The 12,533-nt window shown below is 30.7% G+C and overlaps 1 protein-coding gene across 2 annotated transcripts; it reads right to left on the bottom strand.

The window, feature by feature from the left end:
• Positions 1 to 3,981: 3,981 nt before the first annotated feature.
• On the bottom strand, positions 3,982 to 7,561 carry LOC133801095 (protein N-terminal and lysine N-methyltransferase efm7). Of its 2 annotated transcripts, XM_062239241.1 has the most exons (7): positions 7,430 to 7,561; positions 7,289 to 7,350; positions 6,210 to 6,343; positions 5,404 to 5,549; positions 4,856 to 4,927; positions 4,560 to 4,664; positions 3,982 to 4,463 (listed from the first exon to the last, which is right to left on the bottom strand). In XM_062239241.1, exons 1-7 carry the CDS (start codon positions 7,491 to 7,493, stop codon positions 4,288 to 4,290), a joined length of 759 nt encoding a protein of 252 aa, XP_062095225.1. In that variant the 5' UTR covers positions 7,494 to 7,561; the 3' UTR covers positions 3,982 to 4,287. The 2 variants fall into 2 exon arrangements, with proteins under 2 accessions (XP_062095225.1, XP_062095226.1); XM_062239242.1 differs by lacking the exon at positions 4,560 to 4,664.
• Positions 7,562 to 12,533: the final 4,972 nt, after the last annotated feature.

Raw genomic sequence — 12,533 nt, 5'->3', positions numbered from 1 at the left:
AAGGAGAATTTTAGTAACAAAGAGGTTTCTATAATTACTATTCAAATGTTTATCTTGGATATTAAACTATAAAATAGTGGAGGTGTTGACTATGGTCAAAATCACTATTTTAAAGAGGTAACTATTTTAATCAAACTATAGCTAGCAACAAAGTTTGAATAAAATAATGAGAGTGTCTAAGTATGCATACATGAGAAAAGAAATGATTCAAATGGAATTATTTCTACATCTCAAGGGGTGGGACTTAGACTCCCTAAAGAGATTCACGATTGATGGTAACCTATCTTAATACTAGTAACCAAACTAGTATTAGATTCAATAGGTAATAACAAGTCAATCAAGTGAATAGATAGTAGTACTCAAAGGTTTGTCCCATCTGAGATATGAGTACTAGTGTGTTACCAAAATGAGGGTTAAAACCGAAAGGTTTTTTAATAGAATTCAGTCTTGAAAAGACAAGTATTTTAGGGTAACAAAATAATGTAAGAGTTCTACCTATATAGACCTAGGGGTGGTGTCGCCCCTCATGAGAATTGGGAGTCATTCTCAAGAAAAGTCTATGAATGGAATGTGCACATGGCCATTAACGGTGCAAAAGCGAGACATTGAGGTCTCAAGTGAACATAGCAAAGGTGTGTGTGTTATCACCGGTTTGTTATCAAGGGATAGTGGTTCAATGCTTCGGCAACCAAAATTTCAACAAACTTTGTGATAATTACACTAAGGTAAAATTCAAGTCGAAAGACATTTTACTTTATGCACCAATGCAAAGGTTTCTATAGAGAGTGATTATTTAATCAAGTGGGGGAATATTATATTTTAATATAATGTTTGATTGATTAAATAAGTGTTACAAAAAGTGATTATTTAATCTAGTGGGGGAATGTTATATTATTTCATATAATATAATATTAGATTAAATAATGTGACAAAATGTGATTTGTCACAACTTGTAACATATTATTGAGAGTCACAAAATTAGACACATGTGTGTGCCCAAATGTGACATATTTTGGAGTTACAAAATCAGTTACAAATTTGTAACTCCCAAATATTACCCAATAATGTGTATATTATATGTTACACATTTGAGATTGGATTTCACAAAGTCATGATGATATATGACTGTTGGAGATATGTTTTTAACTCCCAATAGGTGTTTGGAGGTTACAAAATCATGTGGGAAAGGATTTGGGGCGTTTTGGAACGTTTTGGAAAAATGACTTTTTTGTGCTGAAAATGGCCTGTGGCCGCGGCCTGGGGGACAGAAGCCAGTGGCCGCGGCCAGTGAGGCTGACAGCCTATGTAAATTTTCAGTTTTTTCCAAATTGAACGGTTCTAACATCCCAAATAACTCCCAAATCTCAATTTTAATTCCATAAACATCCAATTAAACATTGATAACAGCCATGAGGGTTGGTGGAATTTGAAATTCAAAGGGGTATCTCAAACTTTATAAATAGGAGCTTAATGCTCACTTGTATGATACACCATTTTTCATCCACAAAGCACTTGGCTGAAAAATACACCTTGAGGCTTGATAATTCCAGAGAGTTATTTCCTTGAGAGATCCCTTAGTGCTTAGAGAATAGGGGGAAATAAGCCTTTGGACAAAGGTCTTGAACCTTATTCAAGTTGGTGATCCCCACTACTCTACACTTTGGTTGAGCGTGAGAGTTTGTTTGTGTTTTCATTCTTTTGTTCTTCTTATTTACTTGTATTATTATAGCATTGAGTTTGTAATCTTCTTCTTCTACATCTTTCTATTTACTTGTATTTTGAGCAATTGAGTTGTAATATTTATTTAATCAATATTATCTTGTCCATTGTATTTTTGCATAAAGTTGTATTTGGTTTTTCCATAATTCTATTGAGCAATAATATATATTCTCTAACAAAATCTGCCTAGTCCAGGAGTCTATGTTATTAAGACTTGGAGTTTTCTGGAAATCCTTCATAGATGAATTACCTAGAGTTTTCTCTCCAGATATCAGATGATCCCTCCTTTACAAGTGATCATTACCTCTCTATTTATAGAGAGGTTACAGAGTTCATTCCCACATATTTCGGGAAGATACTTCTGCATATTAATTCAAGTAATTACATTAAATGCTGTAACTCCTATATACAAGGAAATTCCCCCTGAAGACCCTGAAACGGATAACAAACTTGTTAATATCCCTTTAATGTTGAGATGTTACAACAATAAATGTATTTAAACATACAGAACGCATTATGTCAGATGACTCATTGAATCTCCGAGGTCAACAACCAGCATCGTGTCAGTCAAGGCTTACGGACTTGTTACGAACTGGCCATCTTATTCCAGGACATGCTCGGAGCAGATAAATACCACCGAGGCTGTCACATTCGAGCCTGTACCTTTTAAGCTCGGACTACTCGATTCGAAGACACTTGATAACGGATGTACCTCGATGATATGCCCTTTCGAGCGTAGAAAGAATTTTGAGGTTACATGTCTTCGAGATTGCCATGTTACTTCGGAGGTTTTACAACTGGACCATAAATATGTATTTCATATATCTCGAGCTCATACTTGACGAGTCTAGCTTTCAAGGTCATAATTTCTGGTCTCGAAATCTGGATGTAACATAAAGCAACAAGCACTATACGTTTGTTTAGTTTTATTTCGAAAATTTATTAATTATTTTTATTAAGTTTTTATGACTGTCATATAAATTTTAAATAGATAAATAATATTATAAAAGAATGACATAAATATTTTAAATGAATTATTAAACCAAAACATTGTTTGTGAATCTTTTTAAATATATATATATATATATATGGAAGACTTCTCAATGGTTACTACCTATAAATGTGTCAACGTTGTATTTAGATGTCATATATGTAGAGATTATTGATATAAATATTTATATATACTATGGAACTATAATTCATTCTATTATAAATATATATTTTTAAAATAGTGAACTAGTTTTTATTAAAATTATAGAAAATATTTACAACTTTAAAACTAAGCAAACGTGCATTACACGTTGCTTCTACCTAATATTTATATATACTATATACAAGCAACATACAATGCACATTTGCTTGGTTTTATTTATAGAATTTATTAATTATTTATATTAAATTTGTATTATTGGTATATATATTTTAAATAAATAAATAATATTATATATAAAAAGAATGATATAAATATATTTAATGAATTTGATTTTTAATATATACAATATGATACATTTTTAAATAATTTTTTTAATAAATATTAAAATTATGTATTATATATTATTATTATTATGATATTTTATAATATTTAAATTTATATTAATATAAATATTAAATATCTAGTTTTATATTGAATATTAGTATAATAATAACATTTTATAATATTGAATTCATATTAATATTAATAATATAGTTATCATATTATATATATATGGGAACACTCTTAATGGTTACTACCCATAGATGATTACTTTAATATTAACTATTAGATTAAGATCAATGATCAATATTTATAATTGTTAATTAATATTTCTAAAAATAAATTTTAATTATTTAAAATTTTCGGAAAAACTACCTAATTACATGGCGGTCACATTTATTAAATTAAATAATTAAAAAAAATCTTATTTAAGCATTATATATGAAAATTTGAAATTAATATAGAAAAAAATATATTTACCTATTGGTGGTGACTTGCTAGCAACTCACTATGTTGCCACATCATCATAATTGTTAGTACTCATCTATGAGTAGTCACTATTGAGAAGTCTTCCATATATATATATATATATATATTACATAGTTATACACGACATATATATAAAATACAATAATATTTAAAAAGAAATTAAAAATAGAAAAAGTCAGTATAGACAATAGTATTTAAGGACCTAAATAATACGATTTGAAAAAATTGGAGACCTAACTCATACAAAATCAACTATTGAGACCTAAGTATTACAAAGTGTAAAGAATAAGGACTGCAGCTGAAAAAAAACCCAATTTTTTTTTCTTTTTTGCTTAGTTGAAAACCAATTTAAGACATGATTAGTTCAAAACCAAAAAGGTGATACCATTGTTCTTAACTATTGATTGGATGATATCAATACAAAACTTACATAAACCTTGTAAAGCAGCTTTGACATTCTGCAGGAAACAGACTGCAACAAATGCTTGCTTAGATTCTACTTAAAAGCTCAACTTACTTCTTCTATAACTCTCCCAGTCCAAATTGTCGATGAATATGACTGACCGGCATTCAACTCAAGTGCCCTTCTGAAGAAACTCTACTGCTTATATGTTATTTTTTGTTGTTTCTCTAAGCTTGATGCAATAGACTCGTGATCCCATATGCTTCACATCAAGACCAGCATCCTCACAACCACTGAAGAAGAGTGACTCGTCCTCCTTTCCAATTCTGCGCCTCCAACTCATTAGAAATGCCGGCTTAGGCAATCCTATGCACATTGCTGAGTGATACGCGTAAAAGAAACAGCAAAAGGTTATGTTTAGTTGTGAAATTTATGCAAACTAATAAGTAGTAAGATTTGCAAGCATATAACTACCAGTCTCCTCTTTCTTTGTTTGAGGAACCGCTCCATCATCTTTTGACTTATACGATTTGAGGAGAAAGGAGAGAGTTTTTATCAAATTTGGATACTGTTTTACATCTAAAAGCAGCCAGCAAATGGGGAGAGTCAGATCACTCGGTTTCAATTAAACAAACCTTTGTTTTTAGACCTTTTACTTTCGAATTTATTTTAAAGGGTTTTGCTTATTGATCTGATAGTTTATCTGTTTCATATTATTGACTCTAAAAATCAATTTACTTGCAGTAGATAGGTGGCAAAGTAAAGCTTACACAATAAGATATCGCTAGCAATGACAAGGTCCCAGTCGGGCTCGGCAATTGGAAAACTGTCACCCCATGTATCTACAAACTTAGGCAACTGTCATGCTCTGAAAGTAATAAATCTCTCCATGCATTACTAATTTAAAGAGAGAAAGAATTCTATATTCAAGAACTGTCCCTTGATACCATAAACTAAACATATGCATGAAAGAGATGACGCCAAGCAGTGAAAAGTGCAGAATATAAATGACAAAGATTTTCCCCTAGTAATGAATATGCAAACTATGTTTTACCAAATGCCAATCTAGAAGCAAAACCACAAGGAAATAACACACCATGGAACTCAACAAGTAATGGTACTAAATACTAATCTGATCTTTGACATCATTATTATGTGTGAACAGAGTTTGCAACCACCCGTGAAATTGACTTAAACCACACAGAATCATCCTAAAACAACAGCAGTATACAGCTCAAATACCCATGAGATTGAGGACAGTAATATAGGTAAGTGCAGCGTCAAAAGATTAGGCTGGGAAAATAAAAAGAAAGCTCACGTTTAACATGAGGAAGAGCAGGTGTTATTCCATTTTCCCTGCAGTTATGAGCTATATTATCTTCAATTTCCTGATCAGCATAATCTGAAGTTGTGATTTCAAGATGAAACAATTTTCGAAGAAAGATTGCCAAAGCACCAGTGCCACTACAAATGAATACATAAATCAATATCCCCTATCAAACTCAAATCATAAATGACTGGTTCTGTACCAATGAAATATAAACCTTGTAAAGAAGTTCAATCCAGTGTAGCAAAAAACCAATGACACGCGTACAAAAAGGTTAACCCATAATGAAAATTCAGTTTATTAATGTAGATACTGGATGGCATAGAAAAAGTTGCTAATCAAACAATTGCACTTAAAAAAAAACCGCACCTAATGTTGGTTTTTCAGAAATGTTATTACTATATAGTATTGGCATAGTGCTAGCAGATAAAATATTCTAGATAACAGACAAGTTGACCTATAAACAAAACCCATAAGCCAGAACTCTAAATCAATATGCCGAACACTAAGGCTATGTTTACTAATGAGTAATGGATAGCAGGGAGGGAGATAAGTTACCAACACATGTGTCTCCTTCCTTCCTTATCATTCAGGTGTTTACTTACCTATTTGATACACAAAATTGGGATAATTCTATACGCTATCAGTTAAATTGTGGAGAAATGACTCAATTTTGATTCCATCCCATTCCTTCAAATCTTTTCCCTTTACTATTCTTTTCATCACAGATTACTAAACATGTAGTGCTATCTAAATATTGTCAATGTGAAGCATGCATTCCCTTGAGATAAACATACCTGCCAAGTTCCAAGCAACGCCGCCCTTCTATCCATGATCGGTGTTCAACTAGCCATTCCACAAAGGCAAATGTGCCAGGCCAGAGAAGATTAGCATTCAGTTGGTGAAATGAAAATTCTCTGATGGTCAACTCCTGTGGACCCCAAATTAGAAAACTTCGTATAAGACGCATGAGATTTTAGAATATTAAGTCTCATTAACAAGCTTTCAGTAGCATAAGACCAAAAAAGAGTGCCAGAGCTACACTTTACCCAAAAATAAATAAATAAACAATAAGCATTTAAAGATGATTAAGATGTCCAATGAAGAAAATCAAAATGCTTCTTCGTTCCTGCTTCCTAAAGAGAGTTTTCCCCTCTATTTAATATGAAAAATACAAAAAAAATTACACTTTAATTTTAACAGCATTAATATAAACAGTCTTCCTAAATAACAATCAAATAAGTTTCACTATTTCTTGAACTTTTGGAAGAAAAAATAAAGAGAGAACTTTTGTACTATATTGTCAACAATTTGCTTATTTTAGGGCAGCAACACCAAAATATACTGCTTTAGATACTTACCAATGTTCCCATAGCCTATGAAAAACTAGAAGTCATCAATTACCACTAATAATAATTTATTATCATTAATAATACAAAATACATTTATATAGACTTAAAACCCTACCACTCATATACACTCACTAACCCAAGCCAAACTTGAATGGTGGTGGCACTCAAAGGACTTGAATTCTACTTCTAAATCATTATTCCATCAATAAAAAAATAAATAAATAAACACCATAATGAAGTGAAATCTAAGTATAGCAAGCTTAAAAAAAACATTCAAAAGTATAGCCAAGTGATGTATAAATCTAACCAAGACATAGCAACTCATTTGAAAGAAAAAGAAAAGAAAACATTGAAAATGGTAAAATAAACTAATGAAATCTTGCTTGGAACAGTATTTAAAATTGCAGGAGCATAAATACTCATATAAACTACAGAATGCATAGATTAGTCCCCAAAAGAAAATCGAATAAAGAAAAATATAAGCATAATATCATTATAATCCTATAAAGAGGAAAGATAATCACCATTCCAGGAAACTCGTGTTTCCTCTCCACAAAGCTTTGCTGGGTTTCCTCCTTTTCTTCACCTGCGAAATAGACTCATTTTGAATATATGTATATTTATATATATATATAAAGAGAGAGAGAGAGAGAGAGAGAGATTACCATTAGATGAAACATCGTCTTCCTCAGAGAAAAGGGAAGATGGTGAAAAGAGAGCTATGTCCATAATCCCTATTTTTTGATAGGGGACCTTAGCAAAATGGCCTTGTTATAGTGCAATTTGCTTTATGTTATAATTTTAATAGTTTTTAGCTAAATGTTGTTTTTTATTAATAAATTTTTTAAATTACCCATTTTATCTTTAAAATAAAATAATAATAAATTAAAATAAAAACCCTAATAATAACTATCATCTTCTTCCTCTCACTCATCCACACACCCATCCACAACTACCCACTATCATCCCCCGCCGCCACCACCACCACTGGCGACCACCGCCCCCTATCGCCGGCGAACACTGCTCATCACCGGCTACCACCATTTCTCCACAAATCCGGCCACCACTCATTCAAAAGGTTGGTTTATAAAGCTTTTTTTATTTTTATAAAATATGAGATTTTTCATATTATTTTTGTAGATTTAAAATGCAAAATGATTGTTTTAGTATGTTGAAAGTATAAGTAAGAATTTAGGTTTATTTCTGGAGTTTTATGGAGGTTAAAGCTTGAAAATCTGAAAAAATTAATGGTGGTTTCGATTATTTTCGAGATAGAAAAATCCAGAATTTTTTGACAGCTTGTCTAATTTTTCGACAAGAAGTCTAAATTTTAGACCAGTAGTTGTATTTTTTTTACCACCGGTCTAAAATTTAGACCACCTGTCTAAAGTCTAACTTTTAGACGGGTTGTCGAATTATCAGACATGATATTTAATTTTCAGACAGGTTGTCGAATTTCTAGATTTTTCAACTTGATTTTCATTATTTTATATAACTTTTTAATCAAAGTAATACCAATAATTTATATTTGTTTATTGTATTATTTTTTTTCAGATGTCTTTCAAAAATATTGTAATATTATGTGATGGAATGTGGAAAAAGAATGAGGACTCGTGGAAATGGATTTCAAATGGCTCACGATCAAGATCAAGTTTGGTACAAACTAACCTAACTTATGAGGAGTTAGTTGAACATATTTATGAAGTTACAGAAATCGATCGCAACCTCTTCGATATAGAATTAACTTACAAGATAACGACAATTGTGGAAATTGAACCAATTGCAATAAAAAAAAAATGGTAGAGACATTGTTAGTTTCTTTACATGGCAAGAACGTGATTTGGTTCCATTATGTGTGGGTTTGATCAAGAAGATGGAAAATATGCTCATTAAGGATAAACTTGTTACTAATATTGATTCTACTACAAATGTTAATTAAGATCCGATAACCTACTTTCAAAATTGTTCTACCCGACAGTCATCTTCTCCTTGTAGTATGACAATGTTCATGTATCAAACTCTTATAGTATGACTTGTATTGGATATTTATTAGCAAAGGCAATGGAATGGTATTTTATTTATGTATCAAACTCTTATAGTATGACTTGTATTGGATATTTATTAGCAAATGCAATGGAATAGTATTTTGTTTATGTATAAAATTGTTCTGGTATACCACAAACTATTATAGACTACATGTGTTGGATGTTTCCATTTCAGACCTCTTTGTGTTATATTTCGACAGTCTGTCTAAAACTTTCGACAGCTAGTCTCAAATTTTGACGGCCTGTCTAAAACTTTCGACAGCCTGTCTAAAACTTTCGATAGCTAGTCTGAAATTTCGACTGCTTGTCTAAATATTTCGACAGCTAGTCTCAAATTTTGACGCCTTGTCTAAAACTTTCGACAGCTAGTCTAAAATTCCGTCTGCTTGTCTAAAAATTTCGACAGCTAGTCTGAAATTTCGACTGCTAGTTTAAAAATTTTGACAGCTAGTCTAAAATTTTGACTGACTGTCTAAAACTTTCGACAACTAGTCTCAAATTTCGACAGGTTATCTTAAATGTTTGAAATGTCTAAAAATGCTCCAATAACACAATAAAAGAACATATATCTCAATTAACATTTTATAAAGTTAAATAAAACTTAATCTTTATGAGATTATGATGATTACAGATTGAGTGGTACATATTTCAATCAAACTAATATGATGATCAAAGATTGAGTGGTAGATAATCTATTGAGGTACTATTATGATGATTATGCTTATAGTATAAGAACAACACTTTATCATGTAGAATTGGATCTTAATTAATTATACATTTTTTACAATTAGTCGTGAGTTTCAACAACTTGTCTAAAAATTTATAAAGTTAAACAAAACTTAATCTTTATGAGATTATGATGATTACAGATTGAGTGATACATATTTCAATCAAATTACTATGATGATCAAGGATTTAGTGGTAGATAATCTATTGAGGTACTAATATGATGATTATGTTTATAGTATAAGAACAACACTTTCTCATGTAGGTTATTGGATCTTAATTAACATTTGTAGTAGAATCAATATTAGTAACAAGTTTATCCTTAATGAGCATATTTTCCATCTTCTTGATCAAACCCACACATAATGGAACCAAATCACGCTCTTGCCATGTAAAGAAACTAACAATGTCTTTAGTGTTTTTTATTGCAATTGGTTCAATCTCCACAATTGTCGTTATCTTGTAAGTTAATTCTATATATCGAAGAGGTTGTGATCGATTTCTGTAACTTCATAAATATGTTCAACTAACTCCTCATAAGTTAGGTTAGTTTGTACCAAACTTGATCTTGATCGTGAGCCATTTGAAATCTATTTCCACGAGTCCTCATTCTTTTTCCACATTCCATCACATAATATTACAATATTTTTTAAAGACATCTGAAAAAAATAATTCAATAAACAAATATAAATTATTGGTATTACTTTGATTAAAAAGTTATATAAAAAAATGAAAATCAAGTTGAAAAATCTAAAAATTTGACAACCTGTCTGAAAATTAAATATCATGTTTGATAATTCGACAACCCATCTAAAAATTAGACTGCCTGTCTAAATTTTAGACACGTGGTCTAAAATTTAGACAGGTGGTCGAAAAAATACGACTACTGGTCTAAAATTTAGACAACTGGTCTAAAATTTAGACTCCTTGTCGAAAAATTAGACAAGCTGTCAAAAAATTCTGGATTTTTCTATCTCGAAAATAACTGAAATCACCATTAATTTTTTCAGATTTTCAAGCTTTAACCTCCATAAAACTCCAAAAACAAACCTAAATTCTTACTTATACTTTCAACATACTAAAACAATCATTTTGCATTTTAAATCTACAAAAACAATATAAAAAAATCTCATATTTTATAAAAATCAAAAAAGCTTTATAAACCAACCTTTTGAATGAGTGGTGGCCGGATTTGTGGAGAAATGGTGGCAGCCGGTGATGAGCAGTATTCGCCGGCGGTAGGGGGCGGCGGTCGTTGGTGGTGGTGGTGGTGGCGACGGTGGGGGATGATAGTGTGTGGTTGTGGATGGGTGAGAGTAGGAAGATGATAGTTATTAGAGTTTTTAATTTTAATTTATTATTATTTTATTTTAAGGGTAAGATGGGTAATACAAAAAATTCATTAATAAAAGATGTCATTTAGCTAAAATGTTTTGAAAGTAGGTTATTGTGCAAAATGCATTATAAAATGAGTCTATTTCCACTAATTTCTCTTTTTGATACTACGAAAATTAATGTAAAAGTACCAATTAAACCCTTAAATAACATTTTATATTGTTTGTATATACCCTCAAATTCCATTGTATATACCAATTAATCCCCCTTGTTTGTTAAATGTTATGTATCTCATCTAGATAATAAGTATGTAAATTCTTATAATAAGTATCTACATAATAATTATATATATATAAATAACATAAATTTTTTGTTTTAATGGATTTTTTCTTTAATTTTAAGGAAATATTCTTATATCTAACTGTTGATTATAAATATGACTTAAACTTAAATAAATAAATAAATTAAAATAGAATATTTTTGAGATATTTTACAATGATAATTATTTAAAAATAATAAAATTATATATTTTATAACATAAATAAAATTTAATTAAACTTACACTTAATATTATAGTAAACATATAATATATAATCTTTTGTTGTCACTCCTAAATTCAAAAATTAGAACAAATATAAACTTAAACAAAAATAAATTAATTAATTAATTGAAAAATGATATTTTATGATAATTTAAATAATTAAATCATATTTATTTAAAAATAATAAAGGCATGCACCATTTTTTTTATCTTATAAATTTATGTGATAATTTGTTTTTTATCAAGTGATTAGAATTATTTTTCTTCATCAAATTTGCCAAAGGACATTGTGAGATACTACAAATAGTTTATGCATGCATACTACTGTCTACACTATAAATTTTTCTATTATTATTTTATTTCAATTATTAATATCGTTTTAAATATTATTGTATTTATATATGTTGACCGTGTTTTTGGCTAACGACGTGTAGATGTCAAAACGACAAAAACCTTCAAGAGAAATAAACGACACAGGCGATTTTTATAGTGGTTCAGCCTCAATGTGTTGGTAATAGTCTAATCCACTTAGAGTTGTGATTATAGATCTACACTCAAGATTAGATGAACCTGAGTCAACTGAGTTTCTTCAGTGCAGATTACAAGAATACAAGAATTCTCTCAAGATACAAGTACTCTCTCTCTAGAAAATTAGAATTTGAAAAAGTCCTTTTTATGATGCCATAAGCCTTGTATTTATAGGCTCAGGATCGTACAGATGATGTCCCCCATAATCGGGATATTTTGCTATTCTCATTATATTTAATTTACAATAATATTCAAAATATAACGATACACTATATTTATGGGGTAATTTGAGAGATTCTCGTGCAAGCCAAGACCGATTCTTGTTGAAGCCGTTTCTGGGATCTCTTGCATTGCCTTGTTCTGTCTAGTCGATCCATATCACATTCAAGCTGGTCGGACAAACCATCACTGGGCGGACACGCACCTGACTGGGCAGACACGCACCTGACTGGGCAGACATGCACCTAGCTGGGCAAACATGCACTTGACTGGTCGCCCAAGGTCATGCCTGGACAGACAAACATGTAACTGGTCGGCTAAGGTCATGCTTGGGTAGACAAACATGTGACTGGTCGGCCAAGGTCATGCCTGGGCA

Source organism: Humulus lupulus, chromosome 9 (genome assembly GCF_963169125.1).
Source record: "Humulus lupulus chromosome 9, drHumLupu1.1, whole genome shotgun sequence".
Classification (NCBI taxonomy): domain Eukaryota; kingdom Viridiplantae; phylum Streptophyta; class Magnoliopsida; order Rosales; family Cannabaceae; genus Humulus; species Humulus lupulus.
The sequence above is the reverse complement of the archived record's forward strand: the minus strand, read 5'-3'. Positions and strand labels throughout refer to the sequence as shown.